This window comes from Chaetodon auriga, chromosome 7, assembly GCF_051107435.1.
Source record: "Chaetodon auriga isolate fChaAug3 chromosome 7, fChaAug3.hap1, whole genome shotgun sequence".
NCBI classification, from domain to species: Eukaryota; Metazoa; Chordata; class Actinopteri; order Chaetodontiformes; family Chaetodontidae; genus Chaetodon; species Chaetodon auriga.
In genome coordinates this window covers 12,995,598-13,017,314 of record NC_135080.1, presented here as the reverse complement: position 1 = coordinate 13,017,314, position 21,717 = coordinate 12,995,598, and the positions used below count along the sequence as shown (strand labels likewise).

The 21,717-nt window shown below is 42.5% G+C and overlaps 1 protein-coding gene across 1 annotated transcript; it reads left to right on the top strand.

Moving 5' to 3' along the window:
* Positions 1-310: 310 nt before the first annotated feature.
* On the top strand, positions 311-21,525 carry tlcd2 (TLC domain containing 2). The gene is made up of 4 exons (XM_076736112.1): positions 311-909; positions 1,341-1,423; positions 4,136-4,218; positions 17,913-21,525. The coding sequence occupies exons 1-4, from the start codon at positions 731-733 to the stop codon at positions 18,291-18,293; spliced, it is 726 nt and encodes a 241-aa protein (XP_076592227.1). The 5' UTR covers positions 311-730; the 3' UTR covers positions 18,294-21,525.
* Positions 21,526-21,717: the final 192 nt, after the last annotated feature.

The window sequence follows — 21,717 nt, the reverse complement described above, 5'->3', positions numbered from 1 at the left end:
TATAAAGTAAAGCATTAAATCATTTGAAAAACATTGCTCTCTCCTTGTTAAGTTTAATCGACAGTAGCTTTTCAAAGTCTTATTTTGATTGATTATTATCAATATGCTCTATCGTTTCTTGTTAATGCAAAACTGTAAAGTACATTTTATAGTATACTGTGTGATGTTGTTGGTACTCACTCTGTGAGGTGCATTTCCGACGGGGACGTGAACACAACTCAACACATGAGACGTGCTCTTGGCCACGCCCCTTCATAGTAGGGCGGGGAGATGCTGTTGTTTGGTTTCTGTTCATGTCAAAAAGTTACACAAGCAAGGTCTTTACACAAGACGGTTTCACAACTGTGGAGGAGACTTCACGCCTGCGTCCTTCATCCACCTGTGGCCACAGGGCTTTCTCTGAGGATTTTACCTTTATTACAGAAAAACATCACAAACATTTAATCCGTGTCAGAGGGAAATAAATTGAGAGCCTCGTCCACGCCTTCTCTCTCTGGACAATAACCGCGTTTCACAAGCCTGTTTGGGTGAAGAGTGGTCACAGATGATTGGGAGTAAGGAGGGATGTTAACGTGATCTTCTCGGTCGCCGCCAACCCGTAGCCCTCAGCCGTAGGCTCTGCTGCGTTTATAGTCGTTGGAGTCTCATAATTCCATTAGTTAATAATAATTCTACATTCGTGGGAGTTGTGGCCTGTGAAGCCTGCATCTACTGATCAAATATTTCAGCTATGGAGTTGAGCTCAGTGATTTTAACGACTGGGAGCTCGGTCGGGTTTTTCAGACTTGTCAACGCTGGGGTTAGAAAACTCCCCATGCCTGAGTCTGCCTGCAGGAATGCATGGAAATGGAGAAATATCTCCACATCCTTCGTGCACAGTTTTATCACGGCGATATGGGCTGTGCTTTGGTAAGTTTCATTCAGTTTCTGAGCAAATGAAATGATTGGCTTACATCCGGTAAGCTTGCGGGCATGGTTTTATTAGGATCACGTCTTTTGGCGCGACTGTATTCAAAATTAGCTTTCTTGACTTCTTTTTATATCTTTTTACTGTAGTTTGACTTAATGTTATTCATTACTGACCATTCATCATTTTTGCCATGCTGCTTGGCCAGATCCTCTCCCAGTAATCATCATCTGACTGACAGTACATTTAAATATATGACGTTGGAAGAAATTTGCTGTGTAACTGATGCCAACAGCTTAATTGTGGACAATAAAATGAAAGAAGACTGGAGTAATTGTAAAGATATCTCTCTCAAATAAACTTCAACGAACTGTAAAAGCCATTTATTTTCCTCTGAAATCCTTTATCTGAACTTCTTTGTTTATCTTTTCAGCTTTTTCCTTCACCCACAAATGGCTGAAGATTTGATAGAAACTCACTCCGTGTTTTCTCATGCTTTGGTGTCATTTTCGATCGGTGAGTAGCCTGTCAGCACTTCCACAGTGCTGATCACTACCTGTGTCCTTGTCTGAATGGGTTGCTGGTGGTGGTGGTGGTGGGGGGGGGGGCTAGAGCGGGGGCGCACCCATAGGTGCTGCCAGCATAAGGGTGAAGTGAGGAAGTCACATTCTTCCTCCCAGCTAGTCTTATATTCCCTACATGGAGACAGGGCAGTTTTAGGTCCAAGAGTTCTTTAAAAGTACTTCAAAAGTATTTATTAGTTTAATCAATTTTAATGATATCAGGTCAATACATTGCACATTTTGTTTATGTTGTTTTTGCATTATGTGAAAGCAATATAGAAAGCATATTTCCGGAAGAACAGGGAAGAAACTGAGTCAGTGTCACTCTGAATGCTCAGTGAATGAACTGCTGACATGTTGATGTGCTCCAACGTTTGTTCATTGTTTGTACAACTTTGTGTCTGATGGTGCTAATGTTTAATGTGGTGTCGTTGTAATGCTGAAGATGAGGGTTTACCAGGTTCAACAGTACAGAAATATTTCAAATTTGCACGTTCTGAATGTCTTATTTATGAATGAACTGGACATTACAGCTGCTGGGGTGTTCTCCCTCTAATTTGACTCTGACCCCGTTACACTTATTGGCTTGGCAGAAGTTCACTTGTCCTGCAGTTTATTATTTGCTGTTGACTTGCTCCCTGGAATCCACAATGTAATTAATATGGAATTTCATCATCCACTTTCTATATATCTAATTAGAGACTTGCACAGATTAGATTACGCTTGATTTCATTAGGATTTCTCAAACCTAAGTGTGCATGCTACCCCACATTCTTAAAATGGGAATTTGCCGTGTTTTTGCTTTCTCTCATTAATCCCTCAAGTATTCTAGAGAAACTAGTGGCACGTGAGCCCTCTTAAATCCACAAATTTATTGGCTTTGCACCAGGAAACAAGGGCTCCCCGAGGATTCCCAGGATGTTTGACATTCTTTCAGGAAGTCCAGCCCTGGAAGCTGCCAAAGCAAGGAGCAGTGTCAGTATGCGAATGTCAATGGGGGGCATTATTGTCAGACCCTGGCACAGGGCGTAACCCTGTACAGTCACGTGACATCACCAATACAGCAACTGTGCAAAAAGTCAGTTGATTTATGCCGTCCACGTCAGATGCCAGCAGTAACAGAAAGGGGACTCATCCACTCAAAACAAGTGGAGTGCTTCTCCTGGACCCTCCCACCAGAAATGTGGTGTGATTCGGCCTCAGCACCAGACTTGTGCATTCAGCAGCGCTCGCAGTGCCATTAATGATTCTCTGCTTGTTGAGTGAAGACCTTCTCCAACACCTTGAACAATGTCTTGCAGATGAGCTACAGTTAATGATTTGTGTGTAAGGTTGCTTTCATGTGCCTTTAATCCTCTGCAGCTCATTCTTTATGTTGTTACCAATAATCTATTCAAAGAAAAGGTCTCTGTACCTCTAGGTTTTCACCCATAGAGTAAAATAGTAAGCTACCTCCAATGCAGAAAAAAAACATGTTGATAGTGACAGTAATCATTCCGCCAAGGGTATATTTTGGTGATATAGTATGAAGAAATACCCATATCGCAATCTAAGTCAAATTTACACAGATGACAAAAACAAAAAGCCACACTAGTAAGATGTTTACATGTCACACTAACTTGGCCAGTATCACACTAAGCCAGGTGTCCTAATCAGGTCTGTCATGCATAACTGGGTCATTTCAACAGAGAGCTGATGTTGGCAGCCTGAAACCTGGTTGTTTGACTAACTGGTTTAAGAAAGAAATTCCCTGCTCATGTAAACATACCAATGAAAGTCACCTCAGAGGGTTTTGAATGGGAAGAAGTAAATGTATTACTTTGGAGGATTTCGCTAGAATCCCGTCTTTTTATCCTTCCTGTTCAGGCTTTGGTCAGTAGCCAATGGAAAGTCAAGCAGTATCTGAGTCCTTTGTTCTGGGCTAAATGCAGGCTTCTGAGAAAACCATTTTTCTTGTCCCTCTGTCATTCTTTGTCCCACCTGTGTGTTTTGAGTCACTACGGAATGACTCATAAAAATACAAAATGGCAGATAAGAGATGTCAGTTGATTGGCACTTCTATTTATTGAGTCTCACACTGAATTTGGCTGTTTATGGCAAAACCTGACCCAGACTCAACCTCAGCTGTTGCTGAAAAGACTGTATTGGTCCGGGGCGTCCCCCGTCCTTTGTCAGTGCTCTTACGAAACAACGTGAATCACAACAGAGAGCAGATAATGCAAATAAACCAATCAAAAGCTTTGATGGCAATCTTTTGATAGTTATTTGTTCTGCAGCAGCCACCTCATCGACTAAAGGCTCTCGGTGTCAGATTTTCATCCTGTTGGGGTTAATTCCAGTCTCACCAAAGCCCTGAGCTCCCTTCACCCCTTCGTCCCCATCCTCAACGCCTCAACACCATTATTTTTCCAGCATTCTGAATAGCTGTCACCATGGATACAGCTGGTGGTGGGTAAGGGGTGGGGTTGGTGGATATGAATAGCCCCTCTCCAAGACACATCTTGGTTGCCATCGCTGTCGTCATAGAAGCCCCCCCCCTCCCCCCGACACACTTGATAGGCTCAAGGCGTCTATTGTCAAAAGAATCTGTTGTGTTTTGGTTGATTAATGCATTGAAGAACCCTGAGATGACATTAACATTGTCTGAATGGTGTCTATCACACAGGTTACTTCATCTATGACTTCTTCGACATGGTGGTAAACCAGAAGCTGGGTCAGTCCTGGGAGCTGCTCTTTCATCACTTGGTGGTAGGTCTTTCACGCATTACTGTTACAGTTAGAAACACGCTCGTCTAAGATTGAATTATTTGACCAAAGATGTTTCACCTTGATGGTTCGTGACCTTTGCAAGGGGTCACCTGCATGTGCCTGAGAACCCCCTATGAATTCAATATATAGAAGACGAATCAACCCCAATGCACCTGTCAGAAGCACGGACATGAGAAAAACAAAATACCCGTCTTTCTTGTCTAGTTACAAAGAACAAGTGAGGGAGGAACAAAGAGGCAGTCATTCCAGTGTGACACCACCCCCCCACCCCGCCAAGCATTCAACCTTCTGCCATGCCTTGAGAAAGTTGAACTCCACCCTGCTCCCTTACTCTCTTCCTAACCACACAACTGTCTTGAGCAGATTCCCATCAGAGCCCATCGTCTTCATGACACGGTGACCCTCAGCAGGCTTGCCTGATGGGAGATATTTTCCAAAGGGAAGAGCAGGTCAGATCAGTTAACCCTTCCCCCAGTCCTGCTTTTAAACACCGTGGAAAATACATAGGGAAGTAACCTGAAGTCGCATTATAAGACTGAATCCTCATTGAATATTGTCTCTCACTGCTTCTGGCAGTGCGACCTACATACCTACTGTGCTGATGTTATGTGTTGCTTTCTGTTGCCAAGCTCTCGTCTTGTTATTTTAGTGCATTACTCACCTCAAGATTGGAGTGGATTTGTACTGTACAGCAGCCACAATTTACATAGGGACCAGTGATTTCTATCATAAAGAAAACGTGAACGGAATCCTGGAATTTGATAAAATCGCAATCAGTCATGCAGGATATCGTGGAAAGTCCCAAAATGTAGTTTCAGCTTATAAAAAAGCAGGGTTCTCCGCACCATTGCAGGTATTTTTTCACAGCACTTAGGCCAAATGAACAGAAAAACATTGCTATATTTTGATATCTCTCACACACACACAAACACACACACACAGTCACGTCATCCTCTGAGAGAGAGAGGGAGCGATTTGATTTGGAGGATTTGTTTGATAAAATTGTTGTGTTACACCAAATTCATTAACATTCATTGACATTTTGAATATTTTTTTCTTCTTATTCTTACTGAATCGTTCAAATTGTATTCATCCACCAGATTAGACATTAGACACTCTTTCTGGTGACAAAATGGACTTAAATGTGTAACACTGAATTCAGAAAAATGGTGCGTGGCTCGTGCTGCATGTTGTAACGTGGCTGAACAAAGTATATGGCATGCTGATGTTCCCGTTACAGACTGATCATAGAAAAACATGCTTCAACTAGCCACATATGTAGAGTGTATATAAATGTAAGCTAACACGCTCACATGGGCTCACATTCTGTCCTGATTTATATCACTTTCAGAGTAACGTCTTTGTCTTTAAGTGTCTGCAAGATATTTCCATGTACATTTTGATGCAAAACGCTACCAGGAGTCTGGCAAAAGTTGTTATCAGCTGGCCCACATTTCTTCTGGTTTTAGTAGTTTAATGGCTGCCTGATAAGATATGGGAATTCCTTGCAATAAACACACAGCATAACAACCGCTATAACAGATCACATATTTGCATGTAAGAAAATAATACTAAGTTAGAAAATGATAGACATTTGCAAGATTTCCTTAGCTGGTTGCTGGAGAATCATTATTTCCATGAAGCAAAGTGGTCGCTGAGTGTGGTCTCATCAGTGTATTGATGATTGTTTTTCAATGAAATATCTTCTCTGTTGTCCTGGAGGACCTGGTTTTGCCTCTTTTGCCTCTTAAATTGTTGCATATGCCATGGATTTTCGTGGAGAACCTCGTTAACTTTGAGTACTGTTTTGCCAGTAAAGAGCTGACCTCCACGACAGACCAATACATTTTTACTCAGGTCAAACGTCAATGTCGTCATGATGCCTTTGTTTCTAAACAAGGTTTAAGACACACAGGAGTCAGTTTTTGCCAGGTGCTGAGCAGTGTTTCAGTCATTCAGGGTTCGTTGTGGGAACCACCTGGTTTTTTGATGGCAAACAGAGTTAAAGAGAAGTATCTCCTTTTTTTCCTGAAAGTCTTGTTTTTTTTTTTTTGCTCTTTCACTTCCTGGAAGCCCGTTGAATGGATGCTTTGGCCAGGCCAGCTGGCCTCAGATTGTCACTAGAGTGTGGGAGGGATAGAGACTTCTTCCTTATTCACAAGGCTTTCTGTGTTTCTCAGAGAGCGAACTCACTTTCTCTTTAATCACTTACTTTTCCCATTGTACCGTCATTGTACCCGCATTAATTCTTTTCAGTGAGGAAAATTAAGACCAAGCAGGTCCAGCTGGTCATACCGTCAGGAGCAGGAGATTGATCTCTCGTCAGTCCCCAGTTGTGGTCAGATATGTGCATGAATGTTTAATGCCGGTATCAAATTAGTATCTGTGGTTACAGTTTAGGTATTTCACCCTTAAAATGACATGAGTGTGACACCTCCAAGCTTGGATTGGCTCTGACGGCAGATGCAAGTTGCAATCAAAGTTTTCTTAAATGGCCAATATCTACTTTTTATGTCACATTCCCCACACTTGTTGCACCATCAAGCCTATGGTTTGTTTTATTTGTCTCGCGTCGTATTTTTGACCTTTGTTCTTATGCTCATATAATTTTTTCTTGCCATCTTGATTATTTTTTCCTGCTACTGTGATGTTTTTCTTCTCCGTCATACAAGCCCATAGTGAAACACCATGAGGTGAAACATGAGTGTTGCTGAGTCTTGTCATTCCATGGAAAGTTTTTTTTTCCCTTCTTAGTGACTCAAGTGGAGATTACGGCTTCTTTTTTCAGTCTGAGACGGGCCCTGCCACAATCACTCACGCCTGACGAGATCCTGTCAGCCATAACCTCGTGCTTCCTTCGGAAAACAGGAAGTCCTGATAGTTCTGCCAGAAATAGGGTGTCTTCTTCTGAGGAGATTGAATATGTATTTACCTACTATCTCTAAGAAACACAACATGCAAAGCTTTTAAACAGTAATGTGTGCATATGCATGTACAGCTGGTTTAATTTAGCGTTGAAGAAAGAGTAGAGTTAAATGAAATTTGTCATTTTTGCCATTGTTTGAGCTGAACTGCATATGGTCAAAATAAAACCACGGTTTGTGCGCCATTCTTGTAAAAGTCCCGATGTTGACTCTGTTGTAGCCTCATTTGCCCATGACTCTTGGAAATAGTGAGCTTGTAATTAAAAATAGGAGCCAGAAGAGCAGGATGCCGAGCAGGGGCAGAGGGACACATTATATTTTCCACAAAGAGCCAACACATGGAAGGAGGAGTGTGTCTCATGTTGTCTTTTGAGATTTTCAGCGATAATAGGCAGTGGAAACATGAAGTGAAACTGTTTTTCTGCTCTTTCTTTGGAGGTTTGCAGCATGTTTACGGTGTCCTTCCATAAATGTCTGTCATCCCTCTCTCATCACGCAGAATTCAATTACCTTTGTAGCGAGATGCCAACATTCCTCTAAAGCAGATCAGGGCGGCGCAGGTTAATCGGTTATCATCAGGTTATTGTTAGATGCGGTCCACATTGGTACATAAAAGCAATCTAATTTTTCCATTTTTCTTTCAGTAACTACAATACAGTTTTTCGTAGAGCAACCTATGTATTACTTTAAGTTGTATCAGATTATGTCTGGCATTTACCGAGTACAGTCATCTAGCGTTTCATCATCAGTTATACCCCAGTTAGTGTGAGGGAGTGCTCATATCTAAGTGCACAAGTTGCTCTTGTGCATGAAGAATAAGGTTTTGTAACACCCCGAGGAAGTAATTCATTTCCCAGATGCCTTGTGCTGTTTCCAATTGCAATAATCAGCCCGTGTCCTGTCACAAATACAGCAAAATATAGATCCGTCACATTTCCTCAGGTTTGAATGATTAGTGCAGTAACGTACATTTTATGTACAGTTTGATTGGGTTTTCAATATTTTGTTAAATTTCATGAAAAAAAGTTTCGATTAACTTTATATATCGCCAATTCACAAATAAGAAATAACTTGTCGTAGACAAACCAGATGACCTTGAACAGCAGCTCGCGTGAGGTCACAGAGCATCTGCATTTTAAGCATTATTATACATCATTGAGCCTGCTTGGATCTATCTGTGTCATCTTAAGGTGTCTGGATTTGGGAATTTTCCTTCATTCCCTTCGACATATTTGCTCAAGCTTGCACTACCTGAATGAGGAGCCTTTCTACACATCCTCCAGTCATTTTACAGATTTTAAATGAGATTGAAATCAAGACTTTGGTTTGGCGTCTTCAAAAACCTTCATGTTGTCTACTGAAGCCGACGTCATAGTTGTCAAGTTTTTGGCACTTAAACATGTCCTCTGCAAGGATATTTCCCCCTGTTGTTTCCTCTATTTGTAAATGTTTCCCTGCTGAACCACTAAAAAGCTGAAGCTGCAGCATGGCCCAACCATCATGCTCAATGCATAATTGAAGAGATGATGTTAAATGAGCGATGACGTGTGCATAAGACTTTAGGTTATTGTTAAAAAGAGGGTTTTGCTTCTTCACCCCCCTCCTTCTGCTGATAGATGTGTGTACAGTATATTGATTTGGTGAAACAGCAGCATGCGTGTCTGTGTTTGTATCCTCAAAACTTGCTTGTGCGCTCATATTTGCCATGTTTTCAAATTCAACCTCAGTCACGTTTTTCCTATTTAAGGTTCGTCCTGTACTAACCCCAGATATGAATGGAACTTGTCTCAGTTTTCTAGGCATGAAAATAGATTCTTGTGTGCAGAGCATGAAGCTGTCTCACATACCTAACAGGGAATGTCACTTTTAGAAGCAGGAACATACTGTGTTTGGCTGCTAGCCATGTTGTCACTGGTGTGACACCACATGTCACTTGAATGGCTTTTCTTTGCGTCTGCTACTCCTTCCACTAGCTGCTGGGTGTCTAAGGCCAAGGGCCCAGCAGCCTAATGTGACAGCAGTATAAGCAAATACCGGTGGTGAGATTTGTAACCCTGAAAGTTGCTGAGGCTGTTTATACAAACATATCCGAAGCTCAGTTGGTCTAATTCCCGACGGATGTATTTCCTCCAGTGGTTAATCGTGCATTGACAAGACCATTAACAAGCATGTTGTTGAGAGGGATAATGTCAAATACAGTAGAAGTGCACCACATGGCTTGTAATATAGCCGTGTGCTATTTAATAGCAGCAGCAGATTTAGCATGTATGGTTTGTTTTTGTTTTCGCGAGCCAGCCCACAGATGTATTTCCAGCCATCCAGAATCTGTGGGCTCTGCCGCTTATTGACCTACACTCTGGTGTGACACACCACGTGGAATGAGGCTTACTTTTTAAAATCTCCAGTGTCAACATCATATTTGCAAACCATGTAGTTGAGCACCCACAGAAGGCCTTGAAGGATAGAACTGTATCACGCCACATACTGAGGTTAATGGTGGCCAATGAGAGGGCAGAGAGTGAGACGTGTACCACGAAATTTTTTATTGTTTTTTTTTTTTGGCCAGGAAAGGTCATGTTGTGTGTGTGTGTGTCTGTGTCTCAGCAGTCTCTTCTTTTTGGCGGGGAACCCCTGGTGGTTCCCCCGTTCTGTGTATATCCAGACAGGAGGACAGACATCTGGTCTCCACATGAACCTCAGGCTCCTAAGAGAGAGACACACTTCCTGAGAGGGCTTCTGCAAATGTGTGCACCCCCTCAGAACATTTCTGTGCTGTAGCTCCACTCCATATATCACACACGCTGCCTTGTTCACAGCCCCCCTATCCTCGTATGACCGCCAAACATCTCCCCCATCCCCCTCATCCACCTACTCTCTGCAGCTTGTACCGCCCCCTCACATGGCTGCAAACCAGTGAGAGCCTCTGCACTCCAGTAGCATAGCATATGTTTTTTGAGTTGTTTCTTTTTCCCCTCATGGTGTGCCTGAAATTTAGTAATTTCCTTGTCTATTGTTTTTTTTTTTTTTATGGCGGAAATAGTTCACACTCATCTAATGCAAAGGCAACAAACAACAAAATCCACAGATTGATGGCTGCAGCTCAACCACAGAAATACTGTGGTGAGGCACTGAAAAGCACTCGCTTTGGACTATTAGAAGCCTGATTATTGCTGTGAACTTTCAGGATGTGTGTGCACCACCTGTCTACATACATTTTTTGACATGATGTAATTGCACAGCAGCTGACATTATTACACATGCGAAACAAGTTGAATTTGTCCATTGCCATGAGGATTTGAGAGAGAGAAAGCTTGCATTAACTGCACATTATTGCACAATATCTCAGAACGACGGACACCTGTTGTGACGGGAAAAGACAGGAAACTGCTTGGAATTTAAAGTCCATTTTTGGATAGTAAAACAACTGAGAGCAAGTTTGAGGAAAAATGAAGAGTATATTTGGTGTTAATCCCATCGCAGTGCTTATGAAGGCAGATGCAGGTGCCATCCATCGTGAACAGAGCGGGCTGCTTTGAATGAGCCTTCTAGCACACCGTCTTAGGCCTGCAGGTAAACAGCAGAAAAGAGCAGTTGTTTCACACACGTGCCATGCTTTCCTAAGAGGATGAAGGTTGGAAAAGCAGAGTGCCTGGTGACATTTGTTCACAGTTAGCATAACAAGAGCCATCCTTCCACCAGCAAGTTTAGAAAACACAGAGTCGACACTCAGTGAGCTACTTGTCAGTGCTGAAAGGCAAGATGGGGCAAAGTGGGATCTGTGCATTTGTTCTCCTTGAATGACACAACTAATGGACTCGCACCGAAGCACAAAAAGGATGGAGAGAGAACTTGGCTGAGATCCAGCTACTTTGGGAATACCAGAGAACTTGCATATTATTCCAAAAGCGGCGTGGGCGGGTGTGCGAGCGTGTGAGAGTAAAGCGTAGGAACAACCTCACATTGAACACTTGTAGTAAATGGAGTTAACCAGTTCTGTGTCTTTTTTACTCACATCAAACCTGAGATATGTCCAGTAATCCCCAGGGATTCCCTTTCATTGTTTCTCACAGCTCCCCAGAATTCCTCTCTGTAGTAGTGTTATATATCTGTACAGTAAATGTGTAGCTCGTAAATGTAGCCTGATCCAGCAGCTGCTTATCATACAGGACTATTTCTTTTCTCTGCGGTCAAAGATAATCAAGTAAAACAAAGTGATATCAGATCACAAAACTGAAAGTGTTGCAACCCATGAACAATCGGGAATATCATCATGGTACTTCCTGCTCCTAATAAGCCTTAAGATGCATTGGAAAAGCCATCACTGGCTTTTATCTTCCCTTGGCCACTCTAAGAAGTGAGGTAATGGCTGAGACATTCAGTACACTCCAGTTCAAGAGAAACCACCACTCCTCCCTTCACACCCAGTGTCTGAATACCTCAAGTGACGACAATCCACCAAAACACACCTATGAACAGTCATAGCGCCTCATCCTGATGCCCCGCATGAAGGCGAGGAAAACGACTCATTCTTTCAGTCTGTACTTGAAATATCACGCGCACACTTACAGATGAATACCCACTCAACACTAATTGATCATATTTGCTCAAGCTAATTGTGTTTTGGCACATCCGGTCAATATCTGACCAGATGTTTGTGACAGGAAGAAGCTGTGCTGCTGTCAGCTGACCACAGTTAAATGCAGGTCGCATGATCATACTTATGACCACCATCCCCCAGTCCTACAGATGTGTGTGTGTCTGTGTGTCTGTGTGTCTGTGTGTGTGTGTCTTTTCAAACTCGTGTGCATGTGTGTGTAGTCATTACTGTCTCATGTTTCCAAGCGGAGCATCCTTCTTCCAACTTGGAGCCTTTGTAAGGCCCTCCCCCCCGCTCATCACCCCACTGCTGGTCTGCCTATGAGCAGATGGCGACCACCTCTCTTGAGCTTCCTATTCGCTTCCTCTCTATCAACTTCACTGGGCAATTTCCTGTCCATTTATGACCTGTATTAAGGAAACACAGCCTGTCCAGTAATGGGTTTTGTGGAAATGAAACAGGGTTATGGTGTGCTTATAGTATCGCTTAAGAGTGCAGAGAATAATGTGTATACAAGCAGCAAATAATCCAAAAATTGTATGTATAGCCAGTTTTAGCCACTGTTTCAGTCTTTCAGATAGTCACAGGTGTGTCAATGCAACACTGTTTTAGAGTGGTGTAACGTAGCGTATTTGTCTATTTCACTTTTTTTACTGACATATTTGGTCTGTTGATCTTATCAAGCCACGTAAAACAGCTCTTCCCCGTTTAATGGCTGCATATGCAGGCTGCAGGTTCACAGTAGTCGCACCTTTTCATTCCAGTTCAAGCACTGGTTAAAAACTAAACTCAGTCTGGTGGAATGAGATGACAGACGGTCTTTTCCACGTGTGAGACTGCTGATGGTGACATATCTTAAATGTTTGTGGTTTGTTTTTTCTAATGCTTAAATTACCTCAGAAAAGCTGACATTGCAGTTTTTCTCTTTGTGTGCTTTCTGACACACACACACACACACACACACACACACATACATGCAGTCACAAAGTAGGTAATATGTTTGGAATACTTTAATCATATGGGTGTGAATATGTCGCAATGACCATCTCTGTCACCGTTGTGTGCAGTTGTTGAAAATAATGCTTTTTCAAACAGGTGTGTACTTGTGTGTGTGTGTGTGTGTGTGTGTGTGTGTGTGTGTGTGTGTGGCAAGTCATGCTGTTTTCAGTCGTGGGGTGTAGCCACCACACCTGTTGATACTAAACTTTCCACCCAGCTGCTTAGAGCACATCTGCTGTCACCCTGACACCTTTGACTTGCTGGTGTGTGTGTGTGTGTGTGTGTGTGTGTGTGTGTGTGTGTGTGTGTGTGTGTGTGTGTGTGTGTGTGTGTGTGTGTGTGTGTGTGTGTGCGCACGCACGCCAAGAACAACACACGAATACATCCAAACTGGTATGGACTGTGTCAGGTTCTGGGGTTAATGACCTGCCTTGCCTTTCTAACCACCCTTTGTTTTTTATTGCTCACACGGTATCATTGTCATTCAACACTCACTTTGTTCGTTGTAACAAACTTGCTGCGCTGGTACTGAACTAGAAATTCTCCTCTGACTAAGCCAGGTGGCCAGTCCTCAGCTGGAGGCAGGGAAACTGGTTTGACGTGGAAATCCTTAATCACTTCAGTATCCACTCTGACTATCATAACAAAAAATTGTGTGACAAAGAGCAAGAGACGAGACAAGTTTTGTTTTAAATAAGCAAAGCTATTGACTAAAGGATGTGCATGGCGTGCAGCATCAGCTGCTTCATTAGTGTACAACATGAATGAATGTGTGAGAAGTGTGTGTGTGAGGGTGTTGGGGTCGGCAAAAATGTCATACAAATCAAAATCTGCCATCGTTGAGCCTCGACATGAGGGAGAGTGAGAGCAGGCCTGGCTGGGCTGCTGGAGGTGTAACAGGTGCACATCAGGCTCAGCTTCATCTGCAGACTCCTGATTATCCTGCAGGCAGACAAGAGGACATAACACTGCATACATCAATAATGATTTAAACCATCTCCACACTTACACAAATACTTCATATGACAGAAGCAGTCATGCCGTGCAGTCTGTGACATATTGTGTGACACATTACTTAGAGCTCAACTAAAGCTGGAATTATGCTTCTGCCATGCATGTGTATGCATATGTACAAGAACAAAGGAGACAACTATGTGTGTAAACTACCTTGTGGCTGTCAGCCTACATGGAGCCCAGGGAAGCATGTTTCAGCTTTAAAAAAGGAGCCACACTGTTAACTGATTAGACCCTCGAATCTCATGACCCCTTGATTTTATGTGCAGATGGAAAATGTCAACTTTCATGTATCTGTCTCTGCAGTCATGTTAGAGGCTAAACATATCTTCTTTTTTTTTTTGATCATCTTTATCTCGACCTTGGGTTGCTGTCACCTTGCCTTCTGAATAATGATTTCCGTAGTGGTTCGATTCAAAAGCACACATGTTTATCTATACCTGCCTCCTTGACACAAACTTTCTTATCATGTTAACTTTACCCCACTTTTTGGTTGACCTGTGTGGTTTTGTCCATTGGTCCCCCCCCCCCCCCCCCATCAGGTTTAACCATGCTCACACCACTGTCTGCAGCACTTGCCTACCGTCTTTGCATCCAGTATTTCCCCACCTGAAAGTGGGACATGAAGGTCCCTCACCAGGGTGTAGAGAACATCTAATTGAACCCACAGGGAGTTAATGCAGGAAAAAACACCCACACCTGCCTTGTCTTTCAGCCCTTTGCTTGGATTTTATATAGGTGGTTATAACAGAAGGTTAACATACATAAGTGCAGTCCAAAGGTTAAATGACACTCCCTCTGTCCCAGTTAAACCCAAGTCCCACCCACTTCAATCCCCATACTGCAAATCTTCAATGATGGAGCTTTTTGAGTGTATAGATAAAAGGCTGTATGCCATTATTTTCCAATTATGACTTAGGAGTCAAGAACGAAAATGCACCGTTGAGCCTTTGACGACAGCCTGACCAAAAAGTGACTGACCGAAAAACAGCATTCAAATGTGTAAACCTCTCACTACTCTCTTGATGCGACAGATGTCACACATGTATGTTCGTATTTGCCCTCCAGAGTTTCTAGTTGGGCAGTAGTGGGCTGCTGTATGTGACAGCCAAGCTTCAGCCGAGCTTATCAAGGCCAATCGAGCTAATGCTGCATCATTCTAATCATCCAGTAGATCCAGGGTCTGCAGGGAGATTACTGTGATTCCCTCTCAGCTTGGGGTGCTGACAGCAGTACAGGGTGTGTGAGTTGGCTCCTGTCCTTAATGGATGACAAACAGAGAAGCAGTCAGGATAAATTTTGGCTAGCTGCTGGTATCTGATTGGCTGCTGAGCTGCATGGGGCCATCGTCCCTTGGTGATGACCTGTTATGTGAGATTAAGTGGTCACAGTCACCTGTCGCACAGGCTGTTTTTTCACCTTTCAGTATTACTGTGCTCAATGTGTTTGTGACATATGCCTTCGAATTTACTGCGTGTTATATAGCATCACTGGGCCTCTGTGAGTGGCTGCGTTATCAGTGTTTATAGCAAGATTGGGTAACGAATGACCGTCATTGTTTGGTAAAGACTGTCCAAACATAAGCGAGAAATTGCTGCCATAAAATACATGTGCAGGAGGAACAAAAGAGTATCCTGTTTCGGAAATGAAGAAACCTCAACAAGTATCTCCATTTAATGTGTCAATGTAATGGTGTTTTGATATAACTCCAAGGTTACAACATAATGGAGCAGTACACAGTCTTTGTCACTGAGTGTGTGTTCATCTGCAGATCTTAGCGTTGTATAAGGGTCCGTCTTGACCTTCCCTGTCCCGTGTTCTATTGACTTTTATCTTCCCAGAAGAGATTAGACGTTAGATGAGCCACACTTAAGACCACTGGTTGATGTGATTGAAGCTGTGGCCCGGTCTTGCCCAGGCGCAGGTGTGTGCGTGAGTATGTATGTGGGTACTTACACAGGTTATTCAGAGTGTGTGGTCTTGTTTTTGAGTGTTCAGGGGAACAGATAAGGGTCCTTGCTGGCGCCTGTACTCTCGCTTTGCTTTAAACTAACGTGGATGGATGTTTCATAAGGCACACGCCTCACGTGTTGTTTGTCCATGCATTGTGGTTGTAAAAAAAAAAGAAGGACAATGAGTTAATGTACAGTACCAGTCAAAAAACACACCATCTCATTCAATGGTTTTTCTTTATTTTTTTCATTTTCTTCATTGTAGATTAATACTGAAGACATCCAAACTATGAAGGAACACATATGGAATTATGTAGTAAACACAACAGTGATAAACAAACCAGAATATGTATTATATTGTAGATTATTCTAAGTAGCCACCATTTGCTTTGATGGCAGCTTTGCACTCTCTTGGTGTTCTCTCAGCCATCTTCATGAGGTAGCCATTAAGTTGCAGAGCATATACGTCTAGTGATAGTTTCTTACCAATCCAGTGGATTAATATATTGACTGCAGTGATCACAGAACACACGGTCGAGCTAGATACTGACGCACACCTTGTTTTCAGGCTCTCAAACGGGCACCCGTCCTGCAGCAGTGGGGTGTCACAGGAGAATGTGAGTGTGTGTAGCTTTGTTTTGTGCTGCAAAGCCCTGTGTCCTGTTGACACACGTGCCCCCCCCCCCCCCAAACATGCTGGCTTTCACGAGGCAGTCTGTTTGCGTTGCTAAATGCGGGGCTTTCATTGTCACCATTGTAATTGTCCACCAACGTTGTTCGTTATCACTGTCATTATAACCCAAATACAGGTGAAGGCTTTGATTTAAACTGTGATTAGTTGGAGTGTGTGTGAGTTGGGTGTGTGTGTATGTGAGTCAGAGGCTGCTCAAATCACTGTTTTTATTGTTCAGCTGTAGAATTTGCAAAGAACACATTTTTCCCCCGTTAGCAGCATGACCTGCAGATGCTGATGTCTGTCTGTCAGACACTTCGCTCCAGATGAAGATATTTCAATAACTACAGGCCACATTTCCATTTAAGGCACAGTTTCCCCTTGAATGACACTTCAGCAGTGCCCTTACCTTATATTGCACCTAATAGGAAATGCTGTCCAGACTAACAAGCAGCTACAACTCTGTGAACTTGTTTCCAAATGTTTTTGCAGGAAGTGAAGAAAACCTTTTTGAACTTTGAACCTCTTTGAGTCAAGGACACATCCTTTGCAGTGGAGGCGTGATGTAATGACCAGTTAACGTGCTGCTGACTTGCCTCATGTTCTGTTGTCTAACTCACTACAGAGCATCACATGACTGTCTTCCGCACTGAAGAGGGCATCCTGTGACCACAGGCAAAACACACATGCACAAACACAAAATGCTTCTCCAACTGACTCATGTTAAAGGTCATTCTCTCAACCCAAGGTTTATCCCATGACCTGTGCTAACTAACTAAAGACCTGACTTGTGTTGCACTGCTCTCTTGTGCTCTTTCACTGTCTCCCCTTCACTTTATGGCAGCTTTGGTGGAAACAAGTCTGAAACTAAAAGTATAATCTGTCTGGACACAGTTGGTCCTGCTGCTACACTTTTGAGTGTGCTCTGATTGTGAATGAAGCTGGTGAATGTTGTGGTGTGAGTGGCTGCCAGCTCCTGTGGAGAGTTGGCTGAACAGCCTGTTTTGGTATAAACACTCTTCTGTCACCCAAATTTTACACCTGCAACACAGCTGCTGTGAATGTGTCAGACCACAGCTCTCACTTCTGTCACAACTTGTCATACTGTATGTAATCCTTTCCATTGTCAGCAGACGGGATTTGTTCAGTTGCCGGGTTTTTTTTCCGGACTGGTTTTGAGTGATGTTGCTGCCATCTTGTGGAGGTTTTTGGTTAGTTACCAAACTGACTTTCATAAGCATTGCACAGCAGAAATGAGTTGTGGGAGCGGTGTCCTTCCATGTGGTCACTGAGTAAAATACTGACAAGAGTGAAGTCTCTAAATAATTTCCTCTTCAGATTTTGTTTGACCACTGTTTTAGTTGAAATCAAAGCTATTGTATTAATTTAAAGATATTTAATTATTAGGGCTGCACCAATATGTTGTCATTCTAGAGTGTAAGCTGATATTAGTATCATTTGTCACTTATTCCTTCTCTTCTCTGTGCCTTCTTTGTCACTGTCGTCCTCTGTAGGTGATCACCTGTTTCGGCCTCTCTGTGCTATCCTGGCGCTACGTGGGCTTCGCCGTGGTGGCCCTGTTGGTGGAGATAAACTCCGTGTTCCTCCACCTCAGACAGTTGCTGCGTATGGCCAGCATGGCCAAAGGCACGCTGTACCGGGTCAACAGCATGATCAACCTGGGCACGTACGTGGTGTTCCGCATCAACACGCTGGCCTGGATGACCCGCTGGCTGGTGCTCAACAGGGACAAGGTGCCACTCCTGGCCTACACGCTGGGCAGCGTGGGTATGGCCATCATGACGGCCATGAATATTGTCCTGTTTTATCGGCTACTCAGGAGCGACTTTTTGAAGAGCAGCACCCGAGAGACCAAGAAAGAGAAAGAGATGTAGAGGAGAGGGGAGGAAGGGGCACGAGGAGGATTAGACTCATACACACACTCGTTACTGTATGTTAACACCCTGTGGCTTAGAGTTGTTACTGTCTTGCTTGTGTGTCATATACTCATAGATGGGAGATGGAGGGATCTTTCTATCTCTCATACCGTATAGGTACATGCATACAAGGTGTAATCAGATGGCCTTACTTAACCACAGATCACACACAGCCGCTAAGCTAAAAGCTACATTTAGTTGTAGTTTGACTGTAAGCTTTTGTATATGTGTGTGGTGTAGTCATGCTAAAGTGCCATTAGTGCCTCACTAATGGCTGATGGAGGATTCTTCATATTAACAATGTAAGGCCTTGTGAAAGACACCAAATGCCTTATTGTCCCACAGGGTGTTTGAGCTAAATCCGCTCTAAAATGTAGCATACGGTAACTGAAGATGCCCCCACCAACACTCATGTATATTTCCACTCAAAACATTGGAAACAAATGCAAAATATCATAAGTTATATCATAGTAATAACCTTTTTGTTTGCATACTATATATTATGCACATACTTTTCTTTGAGGGTTCTTTAAAATGGTGTTTATTTACCACGGAGTGAAAAAATCAGTGGAATCCAAACCCTCTTGTTTAACATTAACACTGCAGAGGTGAATATATCTTTTTTTTTTTTTTCTTCCCACCAAATCTCCTCAACTAAAAACCGCCTGCTACCTCAGAAAGCTTGTAACAGTTCTTTACCTCTTTCTAACACAAGCTTTGCTGTCAGTGTTTGGCAGGTTCTTTTGTTATGAAAGAAATCATTTATATACAATATATATTTAAAGGTTATACTTTCCTGTAGAGGAAGGGTATCCTGCAAACACCAATCCTGACTGAGGGAGAGAGGGAGAGAATGGGGTTATAGAGTGATCAACACATACTGAATACTTTGGGACATATGAATATAAAACTGCAGATTTTACTTTAATGACACAATGCAAAGCAGCACAATATTTTGGTAGCCAAGCAATTGTTGCTATGCCAAACTGTCTTAAAATTTCTGAGAGAAAGCATGAACTAATCAGTGATAAATGAGTCGCAGTAGGCTTTACATTCATTACTATTCTGCTAACCCTAATCCCTAAAACAGCTTGTACTGTACTGTCCACTAACCAGGTCTCTGTGTTGGTAGATCCTGGGGGAACAAAACTAAATCGAGTAGACTCACTTGGTTCACGGATCAATTACGGTGGCAACAGGGAGAGAGGCTTTGCCCGCCACCTCCCGTCAGCCATTGCCAGTGACATCAGTGTCCAGCAGCAGTCTGTGAGTCTGGCAGACAAGTGGCTCAGCTGGCTGCTGTATTTGTGAATACACTTGAAACCTGCAAAACAGAACAAGCTCATCAGCAGTAGATGGTGCTACAGTCCAAGCTGACTTCATGGTTTGTATGTATTCCTTTAGCGGCCGGTCTGCGATGGTGTGTAGTCTGCAGTAGGAGCTTTCAGAAAGGCACAAGTTGTTCTTCCTCATTTGGCCGATGGAGGACAGCACACTCCTCAACATTACCTCAGCGATCTCAACACAGACATGAACACCAGAGATGTCTCTGTCTCGTCACATCTTGTAGCACCGTGCCTCTTGCTTTCATTTTAAATACGAACAGATAGATGCAGAGAAATTCCTGATGTTGGTGTCGGAACAAACAGGTCTGAGATCTATGAATACAGCAAACTGCTATACACACAGCTGCTACAAGGCTGCCTGCTCTTAGCACTCACATCAAAGCATTACGGTCCTTATATGGCGTGGAAATATTTGATGCCATTTATGTTTTGCGTTGTTGCTTTTTCGTGTATATCGCTGTCGTTATTCGGGTGGTTAAATTGTGTATATTTGTAATTTATTTGTGCTAAAAAGAAGTTGTGGATTTAAGATAAGATGAACCCAATGTTGAATTTCCCTGTTGTGAACACCAGTTGATTATAGTGAAGCTGATATGGTTGTGTGAGCCGTGTTGTTGCACAGCATCGTGCCACTTTGGGTCTTAATATTTAGTTTGTTTATTTCCCCAGCTGATATGTTCATAACCCAGTGACTACAGGGCCAAGCTCATAGTCATCTCAGCTTGACAATGTTCATGTTCAAGCCCTAAAACCAGGCTGTCCAAGCATATTACAAGCACAACCACATATTCAGTGAACAGACACAAACACGCTCTACTTGGTTGGAGTTTGAGGGAAATGCTGGACACAGATTGTAAATTTAGAATCTGCTTTTAGCACTTCAACAATGACACGGTCCACAAATTTAACTCTTTGTCCACGTCAACATCAAGACGTCACTGCACTAAAGAAACGGCACTGTTTGGGAGAGAGACTGTAAAAGTTTTTTGTTATTTTTGCTGATTCTCAGTTGCCTTTTTAGATCAAGAGTAACTCCCTTTTTGAATTTTTATTGTGATTGCTTGTGCTTTTTTTTTTGTTAGTTTGTTTTTTCAGTTACAATTTTTTGGGCAGCTTAATTTTGTGGTTGTAGTGAAGACAACTGGTGACGATTGAAGTTCTTTCTAACAAGCAAGCTTATATTTGTGAATGTGTTGTATCAGGCTGTAACGTGATTGAAACCATACGTGTATGACACCGGATTCGTTCATCATATTGCTGTGTGCTTTTAGAAACTGTGATGGTCGAGATGCCTCTTCATGTCAGTGCTGTAATGACACTGAGGGCTCCCCAGCCCCTGAGAAGGTGGCAGCAGCTCTGAACTCCTCATCATAGCTCCGTTATTAGAGAATGAGACAAAAACTAATAGTAACTTATCCCTTTATCACAACCAACAAATATTTCCATGTTCATTCATAAACTTCCTTTTTGTTCTGGTGATTGGTGATATATTGTCTGTTGTTAATTCTCAAAAAATGAAATTCATAACACTGAAGACTATTGACACTGTGCAGCTTGTCAAGGACTTAAATCCTTCAATAAGGAATGAAAAAAACATGGAATACTGAAGCCACTGAGACCAACTGAGGTTGTGAAAGCGAAATCATCTGCTTTCTCAGAGCATCAAACTGTCATGTTTCACCGAATTTTGTCTTTAAGCATAAATATGACTAAATTGCGTACATATTTTTTCATGTTTAGCCAGAGATTGTTTTGTAATTGAAACACCGATTTCTATGTTTATATAATAGCCTTTGTTTAACGTGAAAATAAAGCTCAAAGGAATAAATGTTGGTTTTTCTTTACACTGACAGTTTTTACTCCATTGCATTTGTCTAACAGCTCAATTAGCATGGGAGCATGACGTCATGGATGAATATATTGAACCCTGAGCCTGTCACTACTGATAATTATATAGATTTTATTTATTTTATATTTTATCGTATACAGTATTTGCTCATGTAGTCCGCAACATTGCTTGAACCACTAAGTTAAAA